Source organism: Mus pahari, chromosome 5 (genome assembly GCF_900095145.1).
Source record: "Mus pahari chromosome 5, PAHARI_EIJ_v1.1, whole genome shotgun sequence".
Lineage (NCBI taxonomy): Eukaryota > Metazoa > Chordata > Mammalia > Rodentia > Muridae > Mus > Mus pahari.
In genome coordinates this window covers 139013265-139032008 of record NC_034594.1, presented here as the reverse complement: position 1 = coordinate 139032008, position 18744 = coordinate 139013265, and the positions used below count along the sequence as shown (strand labels likewise).

Below are 18744 nucleotides of genomic sequence, written 5' to 3'. Positions count from 1 at the left end.
AGGCAAGATCTAATTAAATTCCAAATTGCTAGCAGCTGCACCAACATTCTTACTCTCATTTTTAAAGCAATCTCCTCCTGCTCTCTTCACTTTTAAGTTTGTCTCTGTGCCGAGAACCTTATAGTCCCGATCCGGGAACTTCATAGTCTCAGTCCGAGAACCTTATAGTCCCAATCTGGGAACTTTATAGTCTCAATCCGAGAACCTTATTAAATCGTCCCTGCTCCAGGATCCTTCAAATTTTGTCCCTGCTCCGGGATCCTTCCCCAAACTCCTGGGGTTGTAAGTCTCACTTACCCAGGACTTACCCTGCTGGCAAACCCTGACTGCTGAAAGTTCTGAACTCTTCGATGGGGGAGTCGGTTCCCTGTACGGGCCACCATTTGTTGCACCCCCCTCGACCAGCAAGGAAGACGCAACCACCAGTTCTCTCAGCAGTTTATTCAGGAACCTTGAACAATCTTCATTTCCTTCTTCATCTCCCTCTTCATCTCCCTGAGCCCCAGGATACAAGCCCTTTTATACTCTTATCCACTCCAACCGTGGCACGCGACCTCAGCCAACCAGAAGAGTGGGAACATATCACCACCAAATATGGACCTGTTTACCACAAGCTCCATAGCCAACAGGTGCCATCTTTTAAGGTGCAGCTTTGGGTAGCCCAGGGGAGGGGCCATGGCCTCCTACACGAATCCTTCCCAAAGAGTTTCACCAACTGGGAACCAAGAAACACAATATCTAAGTCTGTAGGAGCCATTCCCATTCTCTGGGTATAGAATGAGATGTGTTACAGATGCTTCCTGGTGTGTTCCCCTAGCCTTCCCTACCTTTACCCCAAGACTATAGACAGTGTGTTTGAGTGCGTGTGTGAACGGGTGTGGGTGTGTCTGTGTGTGTGTCTGTGTGCATCCTAACCCCTTTGTATTAGTCAGGGTTCTCTAGAGTCACAGAACTTACAGACAGTCTCTATATAGTAAAGGAATTTATTGATGACTTACAGTCTGCAGTCCAATTCCCAACAATGGTTCAGTAGTAGCTGTGAATGGAAGTCCAAGGATCTAGCAGTTGCTTAGTCCCACATGGCAAGCAGTCAAAAGAGTGAGAACCAGGCTCCCTTCTTCCAATGTTCTTATATGGTCCCCAGAAGAAGGTGTAGCCCAGATTAAAGGTGTGTGCCACCACACCTTTAATCCCATATGACCTTGAACTCAGAGATCTCTCTGTCTTAATCTGGAATCCATAGCCACTGTGTCTCAAGATCTCCATGCCAAGATCCAGATCAGAACTTCTGTCTCCCAGCCTCCAGATTAGGGTCACTGGTGAGCCTTCCAATTCTGGATTGTTGTTCATTCCAAATATAGTCAAGTTGACAACCAGGAATAGCTACTACACCCTTTTGCCCTGTAAATTTATTTATTACAGCTGGACACAAAAGTCTTAGTATTTGATTTATAAGATGTAGCCTAGACCGGGCAGGTAGTGAACTCTTGTATCTTACATCTCAGGAATGTGTCCCTTGTTACTTGCTGCTTGAGGCTCACCCAGGTTATTTCTGTCCTACCAGCCTATACTCTGGTCGATTTCTCCTGCCCATGTGCTTCTCTCTCTGTCTCCATTCTCCTCCCCCTGGTCTCTCCAGAGACCCCTCATTGGATCCTCAAGTCCCACCTTTCTCTCTCTATTGCCCAATCATAGACTCTAGCCTTTTATTAACCAATTGACTTTAAATTGGGGAGTAAGATTTATACAAAGGCTGGTGTATCTGAGAATTCTCTAGTCTGGGGCAACCAGATCTTGGGGTTCAGAATTTAGCATTTGTATAGATAGCAAAAGACCAACCCCCAACATTTGCCCCTTTTTGCCTAAACAAAGAGGCTCTTTCTCTTACAATAATAAGTGACAAGCCGGACGTGGTGGCGCACGCCTTTAATCCCAGCACTCGGGAGGCAGAGGCAGGCGGATTTCTGAGTTCGAGGCCAGACTGGTCTACAAAGTGAGTTCCAGGACAGCCAGGGCTACACGGAGAAACCCTGTCTCGAAAAACCAAATAATAATAATAATAATAATAAGAAGAAGAAGAAGAAGAAGAATAATAAGTGACATACAGTAAGAATAAATATGAAACAATTATAAAAACTATTAGGGAAGATTTACATTCACAAAGTCCAGTCAGTTTGTATTTGGCAACTTTGAATAAACTATTCTATTAACTATCCTATTGTAGTGGCTATTCCTGGTTGTCAACTTGACTATATCTGGAATGAGCTACAATGCAGAATTGGAAGGCTCACCTGTGGTCCTGATTTGGAGGCTGGGAGATACAAGTTTCTGACCTGGATCTTAGCATGGAGATCTTGAGGCATAGTGGCTATGAATTCCAGAAGATTAAGACAGGGAGATCTCTGAGTTCAAGGTCACTTGGGAGTAAAGGCATAGTGGCACACACCTTTAATCTGGGCTATACTTTCTGCTGGAGACCTACATAAGGACATTGGAAGAAGGAAGATTTATTCTCTCCTTCGACTGCTTGTCTTGTGGAACTGAGCAGCTGGTAGATCCTTGGTCACAGTTGCTGCTGACCATTGTTGGGAGTTGGACTACAGACTGTAAGTCATCAATAAATCCCCTTACTATATAGAGAATACCCATAAGTTCTGTGACTCTAGAGAACCCTTGACTCTAGAGAACCCTGAGTTCAGAATTTTGTAACCTAAATTGTTTTCTATCATAACTTGTATTACTAACCTAAAACATTTTCTTAGATCTAAAAACATCTTTTTACATCTTAAACAGTTTAAGCTTAATTGTAAGACCACAACTATCTAGTCTTCAACCTCATTAGAGCCTTGAGAAGGAATAAATATTGCCTGAGTATGTAGGAGGTGCTGGGAAGCAACTTCCAAAACTATAGGAATGACAAAGAAAGTTGCCTGCATGAAAAGTCCCTCAGAGTTTCTCTAAAATATTGGAGCATCTATGTCAGACATGTGGACTGCACTACCAGATGGGGATAAAAACTGGTGAGATGGGGCATGCTCAAACCCCAGGAATCTCAGAGATCTGAGACTGCAGAGGCTCTTGACGCCAAAGCACTCATCACTGCATCTTAAACCTGACTGCTTAACCAGGCTCTTGTTACCCACAGAGGCTCTTCTCAAGGCTGCTGACATTGCCACTGGCAATCCCAGCACCACCACTGCCACCACCACTGCTGCTGCAGCCACGACAGGACAGTAGACTCCAGCTACCTGCCTCATACGGGTTTGAATCTCTTTATTTCCTTTTTAAGAGCCGTAACACTCCCAGCATTCCCAGTCGGATCAGAGGCCTGTGGAGCCTCAGTCACAGACATTTTATCAATCTCAGTCTGGCACACAGAGATGTCTGATGCCTGAGGGGAAATACAGACTGCAGACTCCCATTCTGGTCTTTGTCCAACTTTCCCTGAAGCAGGGTATTGGTATCCAACAAAGAGGCAGAACTCAGGATCATACATCTATCTTCAGTCTTCTGGCCCAGAATATATTTGACAGACTTTTCTGTGGAGCAGGAATTGTGAAGAGCTGGCCTACCTTGTCCTTGCCAAGTGTGGCAGTTGATGTCTTTGTCCATGTTTGTCCGATTTGGACAGCATTTTGTCTGTAGTTGACCTCCTCCTCTCCCATCCCTTTCTCTTCCTCCCCCTAGTCTCTCTTGAGGCCCCTCACTGAATCAAGTCCTGCCTTTCCCTCTCTATTGCCTGATCGTAGGCTCTAGCCTTTTATTAACCAATTAACTTTAAATTGGGGAGCAGGTTTTACACAACAAAGGCCAGTGACTATGATAATTCTCTTGTCTGGGGGACAGATTTGGGGGTTCATAATTTAGCAATTGTAGACATAGCTGCAGACTAACCCCCAAACTACACCCTCTCAAAGGCTGAAAGGCAGGGAGCCTCAGTGGTCTTCCCATCTCGTCTCTCCTTGATGCTGGTGTTGCAGGCCTGAGCAGAACTATATCCAGCTTTTTCCCTGTCTTCACACTTGCTCTGAAGCACTGAGCCATCTCTCCAGCCCTGCTTTTTGGAATCTTATGTTATGGTGATCCTATAATTCAATAGGAGTAAAGATGAAATCAGCCCAACAGCATCATTACAGATTTATTATGTTGATTACATAGGATACATATTGGTTACATCTATCTGCTAATATATAAAGCACTTTCCAGCAGAAGTCTACGAACTCATGGACTAATTTACTGCAGCCATGCACTGTCTCAGAGATTTGCTTCAGCCACTCCCCACTTGGGTACAACTGCACTAAGAACCAAATCATTGAACTGAGGAAAAGCCTGAACAATTCTCCTCTTTTTAGCAGTTGAAGGAAGCCAAGCAGACAGTATGGCTGGACTTAGAGAACTACTTGAATATTCATGTCTGAAACGAATTGCTCTAGTAAAGTACCTGGACTTGTTCTGAGATGAGAGTAAGCATTCTTAGCCATTATGTCTTTTTTTGGTGGGTCCCTCGACAGTCATTGAAAGAAGCATGGGACTCTGGTTTCAAAATAAGAATTCAAAGGGCTACAGAGATGGCTCGGCAGTTAAGAGTACTTGTTGCTCTCATAGAGGGCCAGATGTTGCCCTCGGGACTGTCCTTGGGCATACGAGGATAAAAAGGCACAGAACCAACAACACAGACTCCAGGAGTCAGATGAGAAGTGCCCTGTCCCCTTGGCCCATAACTGCTCATCCTCATGGTTGTCACCAGCTGATGGGTTGCCCTGGTCACACACTCTGTCTTTGTATGTCTCAGCGTGTCAGGCAGGTTCCGGGGTTAGTGAATGGCAAAAACACTTGCTGAGCATGCTTGGGTCATTTGTGGACTGCTAAAACACACTGACTTACTCCTACACATCGACCCCTTTTGATTTTGAAGATGGCAGCTCAGTGGGAGCCAAGTCCTGTGCTCTGACCTTGTTGACCCCACCTCAGGGGGGTGACCAGCATAGGAAACCGTGCCTGTCTTAGGTTGCCCTGGTATTTGGGGTCTTACTTGTCACTGACTACTGGCCCTGGAAGGTCTCCTCCCTGGACAGCATGCCCTGGTGGGGTGGGTTGGTCTGTTGGGAAGCCTTTCATGTCTCTGAGAACCATGCTAATATAACCTCACAGCACTCACAAGGAGGTTCACAACCATCTGTTCCTCTAGCTCCACAAGATCCAATGCCATCTTCAGACCTTCAGGGGCACATAAAGCACATATATACTTGGTGCTGGTTGGGTTTTGTCAACTAAACATGAACTTAGACCTATCTGGGAGGAAGGAATGTCAATTGAGGAATTGCCTTCTTCAGATTGTTCTTGATTAATGATTGATGTGAGAGGGCCTAGCCTACCGGGTGGTGGCATCCTGGCAGGTGGTCCCGAGTGGCATAAGAAAGTGAGCTGAGCAAGCTATGGAGAACAAGTCAGCAAACAGCACTCCTTAGTGGTCTCTGCTTCAGTTCCTGCCACTGGGTTCCTGTCTTGAGCTTCTGCCCTGACTTGCCTTCATGAGGAACTACAACTGTTAAACTGAAATAAACCCTTTCTTCCCCAAGTTGATTTTGGTCATGGTGTTGTATCACAGCACTACAGACATACAACAAACAATCACAAACATACAAACTCATCCACATAAATCTTTCTGGAAAAAAATTAAAGATTAAAATGGGTCACTTCCATGGAGATAGATAGATAGATAGATAGATGACTCTCAAAGACTAAGTCTTAGCATTGCTTTTTTTCTTACTTCAGTTCACCTTTGAGAGAACCTTTGAAGGTGCCCAGCACCCTCTGCTCTCTTCCTAACAACCTTCTCACTTTTCCAATGGAAACTGCTATTTCCCTCAGCAAAGTTAAAATGAGAATATAAATTAAGCCACCATTCCTGATTCTAAAAAAACCTAAATTTATACATCAAAAGAGCTATCCGTTAAAACAACAACGGAATCCTAACCTTCTCTTTCAAGATCTCATTAATCTTTGTCCAGTGATTAAGCCATCACCACTCTTCGTTCTTGTCAGCCATAACAACATTTCAAGGGTGAGTCTGCTGTGTTGTACTGTATGTATTAAAAACACAGCTCATCTATGCCATGGCATTTGGAATTACACACACATGTACACGCATATGTGAACAGAAGCAATAAGTTTAAAGTAAAATGTTTAAAGGCAGCTTCTCCTGGGGCTGTAAAGGCAGCTTGGGGGTTAAAAGCACTGCTCTTGAAGATCAGGGTTTGGTTTCCAGCGCCCCGATCAGGCAGCTCACAGCTACCTGTAACTCCAACACAGTGCTATCCCATGACTCTGGCCTTCAGGCATAAGCACATACTCATGCACATATTACTTAAAATAATATTTTGCTTTTTAAAGAAGATTCTTTTCTTAACCTTAGTTAGGCTCTCGACCCCTCTCCTGAGCAGCCTCTGCTGCAGTGCTCCCCACCCCCACCTCTGCTTGCCCAGCCTTGTTTAAGCAAGAATCCTAAGTCAGTTTAGCACACTTGATATCTGATCACCCCGGTCTGCTTTCAACCAGAATCCAGTTTAGTGGGTTTAGCAAGAATCCCTCAATCTTTGATAATTCCTCTTAGTAATTATCCACGCTCTGACATCCACACCCCTTCCTCTCCTTGGCTATAAATCACCAACCCCCAAGTTGAACTCAATCTCTTAGTATTTTCAGTTAGGTATGAAGTGTGTGTGTGTGTGTGTGTGTGTGTGTGTGTGTGTGTGTGTGTGTGTGTGTTTAAACAAGCTCCAAACAGCTCTCCGACTCTAGAATCTTTTACTGAAATAAGAAGGGTTTCGAGGTCTCCAGGAACATGATTGCTATATTCTCCACAGAGCTGTGGGCAAACAACTCGAAAGAACTTCTTCACACCTACTACGTCCAGGAAACTACATGCTTGGGAGCTAAAGAGCAATACTACAAAAATCTTCAAGTTCCACTTCTCGTTATGCTAGGATCAGCGTTCTGGACAGAACAAGAACGATGTGCCCGGTCACCTCTCCGCGCACAGAGCATTTCTGGACGCCTGAGCGGAGAGGCCGCCGGTGTTCCTCCGAGCAAAAGCCCACCTCGGCCGCCGCAAGCAAGCCAGCCACCGGGCTAACCCAGCTCGAAGCACCGACGTCGCCGGAAGCGCCGCCGAGGCCTGTGACGTCACCGCCCCTAGCCCGCCCCTAACACCCTGGGCTCCGCCCACCCCTCCCCTCCCACCACGTGTCCTCGCTCCCTCCCGAGGGGCCGCGCTGGGACGGCGGGAGCGGAGGAGACGATGGCGCGGTGAATGTCGGGCCACAGCCCTCGTCGCCCCTTGCGGCGACGCCGCCCGCTCGGCCGGGGTGAGTGCGCGCGGGCCTCGGGGTCCGGGCGGCTCGTCCTCGCGGCCGGCGGGGGGGAGGCTGGGCCGCGGCGGGGCGGGGGCCGCTGGTGGCAGTGTCGCCGCCGCCGCCTCCGCCTCCGCCTTTGTTGCGGGCCGGCCGGGGAGGTGGGCGGCGTGGGCTGTCGCCGTCCCGCAGGTGGACGGAGGACCTTAGCGGTGGGCGGCGGTGGCGGGAGAGGGTTGGGCAAGATGGCTGGAGCGGGCAGGGGCGGCGGCGAGCACCTTCGTGCCGGCCCCTCCCACCTCCCTACCCGCAGCCGGGCACAGGCCAAGGCCAAGTTCAGGTCCCGGGACTCCTAGGACCTCACGAGTGTTCCTACCTCCCCATGCCGCCACCCACCCCAGAAACATTGAAGAAGCTGACTCCGAACTCCGGGAAGATCTTTGCTTGCGAAGTCCCGGAAAATGGAGCTCACAAGATGCACACTCTCTGCATACCCAGCAGCTGCCTGCAGTCTCTTCAGGGGAACCTCTTTGTACCAGCCTGAGGAGGCTTCGAATAGAGAGGATTTGCGACCCAGAGGCGAGGAGAAGTCCGACCAGGTTTGGGTTGGCCTCCGCCACCCAGGCACNCCCCTCTCTGTATCATGGACTTGGCTTTGGGGGGGGGGGGTGTCCTTTGAGGCAGAAAGACTGTTAAGTTTCTNAAGTGGCTTGTGGACAGCGCCTACGAATCTGGAAAATCCAGGTGATAACTATTTTGGGCTAACTATTCAAATTTCCTATCTAGGTTCAGATACTTTGACATGGTGGCAAATCAGCACCGCCCTCCTCTGGTCCTGATTATGTGTCTAAGTGGTCCTGGCAGTGGGAACTTCTGCTTCACTGCGCTGTTTGAAACCTGTTCCTGGGATACTCACCCACTGTTCTAAGTTTTGCCCTTCTGCACAGAGGCTCTGTGAAAACTACTCTGGTCTCCGTGCCACAGAGGGCTCTTTAAATATTTGAAGTTAGCCAGATACATTATCTGCCCTCAGTCTCTGTAATAATTAAATAAGCCACCTTTCTGAACCCCTTCCTTCTAGCTAGAAGCCGACAGTGCTTTGACCTAATCGGGTTTGTGTGTGTGCCTGAGCCACCCTCTCACAGACTACCTTGCACTGACACCTGATTTGTCTGCTAACTCTTGAATGCAGAAATGGAGTCCCGAGCCTCCCCTCTAAATTTGACCCTGAAAGAAGAGCAAAAGGAAGAAGAGATTGAGATCCAAGAATTGGAGGATGGCTCCATACATATGCAGAAAGTACAGATCTGCTCGGAAGGCGCGTGGGTAAGTAAAGTGTGGGGGTCCAGCCTGAGAGCCAGGCTTGCTTGGGGGGGGGGGGATCTTCCTCCTGGAGCAGACATGGGAAGTAAGAATAGTCCAGTCTCCTGTGTTTGCGTTCCCGAGAAAACAGCCTTGTGGCTTCAGAAGGCAAATAGTAGAGGAGGTGGTGAGAGGACGGAGCCTCCGGCAGCTAAGGCTTATTACAGGTCTCAGAAACTGAGACCCTGACTTCTCAGCACCCATTTCCCCCGTGCCTGACAATAGCACCATACGTATTACAGGCACCAAATTAATGGAAGACTTGGGTCATAGAGCTGGCATGAGAGGTGCCACCCAGAGCTGTATGTCTCCTAGATGTGAGTGGAGGTGCCAAGCTCCATGGAGTACACAGGTACAGGTGCAACTGTATTTAACACATACATTTATTTACAGTGTTACTAGAGTCGTGGAAATTGAATATGAACAATAAATTAGCATTGCTTAGTTTTTTGTTGTGTATAAACATTTATCAGTAGCATCAGTACAAAATATCCTTGATGTCCCATGAGAGGGAAGCCCTTCATCATAGAACCCAGAGCTGTAGGCAAAGAACCAGAAAGACCCTTCTTCCAAATTATCTCATCCACCATCTCCGACAGAAGGGAACTTCAGATACCAAAGGTTGTCTGCTTTATTCTGAAAATCCCTATATATTGACTTCCTGCAGCCCCGCCAGTGGAGCGTCTTTCGGAGTTAGGTTTCATGGTAGCATTATAAATAATTACCAGACTCTGGGCTCACTGGTCTGGAGCGGTTGCATTTGTCTGTTCATGTTCTTTGTGCACGATATCCTCAGTTCTGACTCAGGCAGGAGTCAGTCCTATCTTGAAGGAAGACCTCAAAGCAGTAGAAGCCCTGGATTCCGAGGCTAACTTGAGTGACCCAGTCTACCTGAATGGGCTGGAGACGTATGGAGAAGCATTAACACTAGACATCTTGATTGTGCTGAGCAATGAGGAAAGCCCAGTGAAGTGCAAGCCTTGCCCAGCAAAGAAAGAAATAAGCAGAGTGGCTGGAGGAGGGAGCCTGACAGCTGGAGGGGTAGGCCTGAGATTTGGGCATTTGTAACCTCTGGGAAGTCCAGCGCATATCTATAGTTACTGCACAGGGTTAAGACAAGATCCCTGCCTTCATGCTGTCCCCTGTCTCATGAGGGGACTCATGACTCTCAAGACAGCAAAAAAAGCCTAGCAGGACCATGGAGGTCAACTCGGGGTGTTCTCACAGGCAAAATCAGGCCTGACAGTGTACTTCCTGGAGAAGGGCTGGTCTTAAGCAGTGGACAGTTGTGCCCCTCAAGAACGTTTATCAGTATTCAGAGACAACTATTTTAGTTGTTGTGACCCAAGGCGGTGGTTGAGATGTGAACTCTTCCTGGCAGCTTTGATTTCAACCAAGGATTTCCAAGGAGCTACAGTGCAGATGAAGGTACCCTGCCTGTCTAACAAGGAATTGAGTAGTCTGAAATGTCAGTAGCATGTGCTTGAGACATAGATCCACTAGCACATTAAATTAGAAGGAAAAATAGAATGTGTTTTAAATGCATATTTTGACAATAAACAGGTAGTAAGGACTACTCGCCTATGGGCTGTGGTCTATGCTGGAGTGGAGTAGAAATACAGTTTCCGATAGGCAAGAGCAGTCCACTTTGAGTTGAGCCTTGTAATGAGTGGGATTGAGCAAAGCGAAAGGAGAGTTAGCACTCCAGTCAAGAGAACAGCATGATCAAAGACATGGCAGAGGGAGGCAGGCTGTGGGTGGGGCTAAGTTGCCCCTGAAGCTAGAACCCTAAGTGTGTGACAGGCAATGGAGGAAGATAGACCGGGGCACATGGTGTGCTACACCCGGTAGTTAGAGCTGGCCTGAGTAACTTCAGTCTACATAAACGGTCTCTGTCTAGCAGAGCTGGGAAGGATCACATACTTCAGTAACCTTGGTAAGGCCTACGTGGCCTGTTGAGACAACACTAGCTTTAGAATCAGACTAGCTGTATGACTTCAGCCAAGTTACTTAGCCACGGTTCCCTTAACCATAAAAGTTCACTAGCAATCCCCATATTCAGTAAGTAATTCAAAGAAATAAAATGCTTACATGAATGGAAATACCCTAAACAGTACCTCACCTCACCTCGCATGGACTCCCAACTTCCCTCAGATGCCTCCTATCTAGTAAACCTGTGCAGTTCTTCACAGAACAGGGACTGCTGGAAGAAGAGTTGGAATGCCAGCTTCCCAGGAGAATGAACACCTCTCTGAGGAGTCCCAGTCACATGAGAGAGGAAAGACAGGAAGGGCAGGTTCTTACCTGAAGCTTGAACTGCAGACTGCCTGGCCTCTCAATTTTTCCTAAAGCCAACCCTGTTTACCTTCTGTTGTATTTGACCAAATAAAAGGCTTTTTTGCAGCATAAAAGGCCTGGCTAGCAGGACCCAGAGTCTCGCCCTATCTTCACAGGGCTGTGGGGAAGCTTCCTGGGCCTCTGAGCTGTCGGAGCCTTAGGTGCTTGCCGTGGACTTGTCTGAAGATCCTCTGATCATGTGATAATCAGGAGAGAACTCCCCACCCCACATCAGCTCTTGGCAGCCACTATTCCAGGTCTAAAATGTGTTACCTGCTCTGTAGGGATTGGTATAACCAGGCCTGCATTCTTCTGTCAGCAAACAGAAGGGGCCTATAAATAGTTATGGCCTAGATCTGGAACTTGTAAGGGAGTAAAAAGGTCAAAGAGAATTGTTTAAAATCCTGGGTAGTAAGAATAGAGTAGGCTGCAAATTCTCTGAGCTGTCTGGCTTCCAGATTGTAGAAGAAGTCAGGAAAGCCTAGGGACCATGGCGTTTTTACCTCCTACTCCTCCACATGGAAAGACTTTTTTGTCCACTCTTACTTCAGAGAGTTGATTTGGTTTCTTGACAGCCTGAAACAAATTCATTAATGATTTCTTAACCCTAAATATGAGCTTTGGAGTAGAATTTTTAATGACCACAAAGGAGAATGCAGTAGAAAGAAAAGCAAATCAGTTGGAAAAACAAAAAGATTTTGGTGGCTGGCCATCCTTAGCTAGGAAGGTCTGCCCTCCTTTTGTTACCCAGGAAGGGAAGAGGAAAGATGGGGAGAGGAGCAGGGGTCCCCTCTGGGCATAAAAGTCCACTGTATTGCTGCGATGGCATTCCGTGAGTGAAGCTTGAGTTGGGCCGTCTCTGCTACTCATGCTTCTGTAGATTGCAAGGGAAGCTGGGTGCCTTCTCATGTCTCCTCAGAACAGCTTTGGCCTTGAAACAGCAGGAAAGGTTGACTCACTGAGAGGAGGTCTGTAACCCCCAAAGATGCCATGGGAAGCAGGAATCCTATTCAGCTTGAAATCCAGCCCCACCCTCTGGGCTGAGGGTCTCTGGCTGGGAGATAGGGAGGTGTAGAAGATACAGTAGACATCTTTGTGGGGATACTTATGTGGGGTGTAGATGGGATTGAAATCTCAGGAGAACTGTGAACACATCTCTGCAGTCAGTACCTGATGATGCCCAGGGTTCCCCATCATGATGGTGGCAGTTGTTTCACTGGTGGGACACCAGAGGGCTCTTGTCTCCAAGAGCAATGAGCATATAGGTGGAGCGCTCCCCCTGGGTGAGGGCCCTGAAGTGGCCTGTGAAGGCTGTGTGCATGTACATGCAGTCATTAAGAAAGCGCTGTTCATGTTCCAGGTACCAGCTCTATTTGATGAGGTGGCCATATATTTTTCGGACGAGGAGTGGGAAGTTCTGACAAAAAGCCCTCTACCGGGAAGTCATGAGGATGAATTATGAGACTGTCCTGTCCCTGGGTAATGCTTTGTTGTCCTTTGTCTCTGGGACTCTGGACCCAGAGAAATTTATCAGTGTGTGTCTTCTCTGCTGTATCCAATCTTCTCCTCCTCTGAGTGAGACTCTCCCCTGTGCCTATGCCAACCTAATTTCCTGGTTTTGATTTGAGTATGACATACAGATGATGTACTTCTATTTGAAAACTCATGTTACCTCTTAGAACAGTTCTCATATAGCCCAAGTATTCCTAGGAAGGAAGGAAGGAAGGAAGGAAGGAAGGAAGGAAGGAAGGAAGGAAGGAAATAAGCCTTCAAAATATCACCATGGATCTAAGCCTGTCTTCTGTTGAATCTTGGAAAGGAAAACTTTGTTGACTTATCTGTTGCATGTAATTTTAAAATCATGCTATCTCCTTGCCTGGTGCCTCAGCCCTCTCCCGGTTCCCCTAGTTCCAACTCAATTTTGACCATCCCCCAACCCGGGGGAATCCAGGAGCTACTGTCTACACTCCAGCGGCCCTTCATAGCTAACTTCGCCAAGCTACCAATACTGCACTGGCTGCCCACTTCTTCCTCCTGCCCACCTTATCACTGCAGATGGAAAACACTAGACAGTTTTATTATTTTAAAACTAGCCAGATAACCAATGGCTGGGTGAAGAATTTCCTGCCCTCTTCTTAACTAGCTCCTTCCATCCTCCTTGTCCTCTGCACTGAGAACTTTTGTCTACATCGTACTACCATCTCCATCCACTCTGGTCCAAATCCTCTTTCTCTCTGCATCCTCTTCTCTTGCTCCTGCGACCCAGATGTCCCACCTTTCCCCCTTCACCCAGCAATTGGCTTCTGCCTTTTTTTATTGACATAATCAAGAACCAATTAAGGAACTGGGCAGTGATGGCATGAGCCTTTAATCCCAGCACTTAGGAGGCAGAGGCAGGCAGATTTCTGAGTTCGAGGCCAGCCTGTTCTACAGAGTGGGTTCCAGGACAGCCAGGGCTACATAGAAACCCTGTCTCAAAAAAATCAAAAACAACAACAAAAAAAAAACCAAACAAACAAAAAAAGAACCAATTAGGAAAACACCTCCCCCTACACTTATAACCCTGACAGTACTTCCCAACTTCACACACACACACACACACACACACACACACACACATTGGCATCACTCCTCTTCTATTTGGAAGACTTTCCCCGTCTTGCTTGGTTGAGTTCCAGAATGTTGTTTTGATGGTGTATCCACCTCCTTGCTGCCAATCACATTATTTTGCTGTTGCTAGTACCAGCTCCCATTCAGAGGCCCAGGAAGCCCCGAATGACTTTGCTTTGTATCCTTTATGTCCTAAATTATCACCTCACCATACTCTGTGCCCATCTTCTACAGTGGAGGTGGGGTGGTAGGAGGGTGCGTGGTACTTTGTCATTGTGCCAGGCTGGTAATAGACAACTGTTTCCCTACTTTATTTCCTATGAACAGAATTTCCATTCCCCAAGCCAGATATGATCAGTCGGTTGGAAAGGGAAGAGGAGTGTCCTAATTCTGATGAGTGGCGGCTCCAGGGAGTAACCTTTGCAGGTACTGAGTAAACCAGTTCAGCATCTACCCAAGGGAAACAAGCTGATTTTCAGTTTCCATGTGTATTGTGTAGGGTATTTAGGAGTGAGGCACAAAGATCATGTGTAGGCTTTGGGATGTAAAGATTCCCCTTTCTAGTATTGTGTGGATTTAGGCATCCTCTTTCTTCTGGGCCTACATTTCTTCATTATTGGTTACTGTGCAACCTGGTATGTGGATAAAGCAAATTGGTTGATAGAGCATTTGGTTGGCCCACACCTGAATGAGCATGGCCACTTTGGCAGCATGCCATATGCCTCTACAAAGATCTAATGAGAGGAAGGACAAAGCATATTTGTAGATTTATTTACCCTAGGCTTCCTGTTCCTTCTGGATAGGGAAGGCAGTGACAGCCATAATATACATTTGAGTAGTTATTTCTAAGAAGTACCTAATTTATCAAAAGAAATTAGAAATTAGAAAAATACATTTAATCCCAACACTTGGGAGGTAGAGGCCTGAGGATCTGAAGTTCAAGGTCATTCTTGGCCAGCCTGAGCTACATGAGACTATCTCAGAAAAAGTATGTGTACATGTACCCATCTCCACACACATGCTTACACTTACATATATGTATGACATAGCTTTGAAACTACCAAACTCTATTTGCTTTTCTCTCTAGTTGAGCTTTAAGTTTAAGCTGTATTTCACTGAGTGTGCAGCATGCTTTTCTTTTCATTTTACATTGTAATTGAGAATGCCTCTTAAACAAAGGGCATGTGATAGCTCTTTTTGTTCATGGCACATAATAGTGTGTTTTGTAGCTGATGGTCTTTACATTTTCAGGATGCAGTAAACCCTGCTTCCTGTGACCACTGTCCAAATGGAAGTGTGTGATGAAACAGGCTCACCCTTGCTGTGGTCATACTGACAGAGGCTTTGTTGTAGGCTTTGCTTTGCTTCATTTGTTGTTTGGGTTGTGGGGTTGTTGTTGTTGGGTTTTTGTTCTTGTTTTTTTGTTTGTTTGTTTTTTATTTGGTTCAAGGGCTGTGGCTCGGCCAGCCCATGGTGCATCCAGATTTCTGTAGTATTAGGTAGTAGTATAGGTGCATTTGGCTTCCCGTCCTCAAAAACTGAATGATGCTGGTGGTGTAGTAGTGGGGATAGGACCCAGGGCCGTGTACATGCTAAGCGAGCTCTAGCCCAGCTGTCCCTTTTACTTTATATTTTTGAGGCAGAGCCTCACTAAACTGCCTAGTGTAGCAGCATTGAATTTGTGATCCCCCTGCCTCTGCCTCCCAAATAGCTGGGATTACAGATCTATATCACCACATCATCAAGCTCACTTACAAACATTGCTTCATCTAAACATAGCCCTAGTATTACTTGCTTCAGGCTTAGTACCCGTATTCAGATCACACTGAAAGTTCTGTCACTTCTTGGCAACCTTGCACCTATCCCATAACATCTATGGCCTCTTTGCTTCTATCTGCAAAGGGGCAAAGGACCTCTGCTACACGCAGTGCCGAGAGAAGTAGGCTTGGTGATCGGTATTAATGGGACATAGATAAGGCCTTAGGCTGGTTATTTGTTAAACTTGTGGTTCACTTCTGATGAGCTCCAGATCAAAAATTAAAAGTATGACCTCCCCCGAAGTCTATGAATAAGCCATGTTACATATTGTCATTATTTTTGCCCTTCCTTATTTGTCTTCTAGAAAATGAAGAATCTGACTTTAGGACTCCAGATTGGGCAAGCCCAATNAGTGCCACCTCCTATTTTCCTCAACCTCAGCACTTCAATAGCTTTGGCCTGCGTCTGCCTCAGGACCTCACTGAACTGCCCGAGTGGAGTGAGGGCTACCCCTTCTATATGGCCATGGGCTTCCCCGGCTATGACCTCTCAGCTGACGACTTGGCAAGCAAGTTTCAGTTCAGTCGTGGCATGCGCCGCAGTTATGATGCAGGGTTCAAGCTGATGGTGGTGGAGTACGCTGAGAGCACCAACAACTGTCAGGCTGCCAAGCAGTTTGGGGTGTTGGAAAAAAATGTTCGAGACTGGCGCAAAGTGAAGCCACAGCTCCAGAATGCTCATGCCATGCGGCGGGCATTCCGAGGCCCCAAGAATGGAAGGTTTGCTCTGGTAGACCAGCGANTGGCTNAGTATGTCAGATACATGCAGGCCAAAGGGGACCCCATCACTAGGGAGGCAATGCAGTTGAAAGCTCTTGAAATCGCCCAGGAAATGAACATTCCAGAGAAAGGGTTCAAGGCAAGTCTGGGCTGGTGTCGAAGAATGATGAGAAGGTATGACCTGTCTCTGAGGCATAAAGTGCCGGTCCCTCAGCACCTGGCCGAGGACCTGAGTGAGAAGCTCATCACTTACCAGCAGAGCGTGCTGGCTCTGCGCAGGACACATGACTATGAGGTNGCCCAGATGGGCAATGCAGATGAGACGCCCATCTGCTTAGAAGTGCCCTCTAGNGTGACTGTTGACAACCAGGGTGAAAAGCCCATCTTGGTCAAGACACCAGGCAGGGAGAAACTGAGGATCACAGCCATGCTGGGGGTCTTGGCTGATGGGAGGAAGTTACCACCNTACATCATTTTGAGGGGGACATACATCCCCCCTGGGAAGTTTCCCAGTGGCATGGAAATCCACTGCCACTGCTATGGATGGATGACTGAGGACTTGATGCAAGACTGGTTAGAAGTTGTGTGGAGACGGAGAACTGGAGCTGTGCCCAGACAACGAGGNATGCTGATCCTGAATGGCTTCCGGTGCCATGCCACTGACTCTGTGAAGAGCTCCATGGAGAGCATGGACACAGACATGGTGATCATCCCAGGGGGCCTGACCTCACAGCTGCAGGTGCTAGATGTGGTTGTCTACAAGCCACTGAACGACAGTGTCCGGGCCCAGTATTCCAACTGGCTCCTGGCTGGNAACCTGGCACTGAGCCCCACGGGAAATGCTAAGAAGCCACCACTGGGCCTCTTCCTGGAGTGGATCATGGTTGCATGGAACAGCATCTCGAGTGAATCAATTGTCCAGGGGTTCAGAAAGTGCCACATCTCCAGCAACTTAGAGGAAGAAGGTGACGTCCTCTGGGAAATTGAGGGCGAGTTGCCCAAAGAANCACCGAAAGAGTGTGGTCCTGAAAGTGTGGCTGAGGGTGACTGAGAGGACTCAGGTAAACTGGTCAGGAACAGATCCTGCACCCTCACTGGTGCCCCTGCTCATGGCTAGCACTTACCTTTTTGCTGACCCTGAGCTTTTTCTTTTCACGTTCTCTTGAAATAAGCTTGCCACGCCACAGTGTAGACGGCAGGTCATCAGCACTTTCTTCGNCGAAACAGATTTGTATTGCGTNTNGTGGCCTGGATCCAGGAGTACTTTTATAATGGGTAAGATGAACAAGGAGCTGTCTGTCAGAACACCTCACATGAGAGCAGTCCCACTGCCAAGTTACTTGGGCCTCTAGAACATAGTTCGACATNGTTTAGTTCACAAAAAGGTTGAAGAACAACTTTCTTCTAAANTGCTGAACTTTAGGGCGGGGCTGTCTGCTCATATTACTTAACATAGTGCATTGCCTTTCTCTGATCTGCAGGACCATGGCCCAGGGAGAGAATGAAGTCAGCCTTTAATATGGTAACCTCTAGGCCTCAGCTCTGTGTCCTAGGGAGATTATTGTCATCTCCATGCCCACCAGGGAGATGATAATACATATTTGTTTTTGTCTAGGGAATATTGAGAATGTAAAAACATCATCTTGGTCTCATAGAAATTNAGATATGGGGTGAGCCATTACAGTCAGTTCCTGTTGTCAGCAGGTATCTGAAGGAAGATGTCTTTAAATTGAAACTTTGTAGGGCTGCAGAGCTGGCTTAGCAGTTAGGAGCATGCTGTTCTTGCAGTTTGGTTCCTAGCACCTACACCCTGCAGCTCGACACCTGTAGCTCCAGCTTCAGGTGTCCAATGACCTCTTAGNCTCCTTTGACACCTGCAGTTACATGCACACTTACACACACACAAACANAGTGTTTGTGTGATTTAAAGAAGCCTTGGGCTAGAGCGATGGCTCAGCAATTAGGAGTGCTTTCCATTCAGANGGCTGGCGTTTAGTTTCCAGCACCTGTCTAACAGCTCACAACCAGCTGTAACTCCAGTTCCAGGGCATCCGATGACCTCTTCTGGCCTCTGCCANCTCCTACATACATATGGTGCAGGTTCACACATATACACATAAAATTAAATCTTTTTTATAAAGTGAGTCTGTACCAGAAATGGTATAATGAATAAAGTTTGAGAGCCTAAGGTCATCAAGTGTATGAGTAGGGGGTTGAGGGAGGTGTGCAGAAGAACAATTTTGGAAAAAAGCAGGTAATCAGAGCCCACACTAGCAAAGGCCCACAGCCCCTAGACACATACTTTGAGCAAACAGGAGAAGGACCAGAGTAAGGGGCACATGGNAGGCAAACAAAAGGAAAATGGCCAGCTCTAATAGAAAATCTAAAATTAACATACCTTCCTTTATAAAAGAAAAAGTCTATTAGTTTACATTTTACTTGTCCACCTAACCCCACCATGCAAGTGAAATGCTAATAGAAATCCCCATGCCCCTTGAGCTATATAAGTGCAGGCTCCTTAGTGGCATACACCACCTTCCTGTCCT

At 47.2% G+C, this 18744-nt stretch overlaps 1 protein-coding gene across 1 annotated transcript; it reads left to right on the top strand.

Moving 5' to 3' along the window:
- Positions 1-7248: 7248 nt before the first annotated feature.
- Positions 7249-17438, top strand: Pogk (pogo transposable element derived with KRAB domain). Its single transcript, XM_021198286.2, is given in 6 exon segments — positions 7249-7367; positions 8545-8678; positions 12412-12470; positions 12472-12530; positions 13989-14087; positions 15784-17438. Coding segments are annotated over 6 exon segments (1872 nt in total). The 5' UTR covers positions 7249-7312; the 3' UTR covers positions 17250-17438.
- Positions 17439-18744: the final 1306 nt, after the last annotated feature.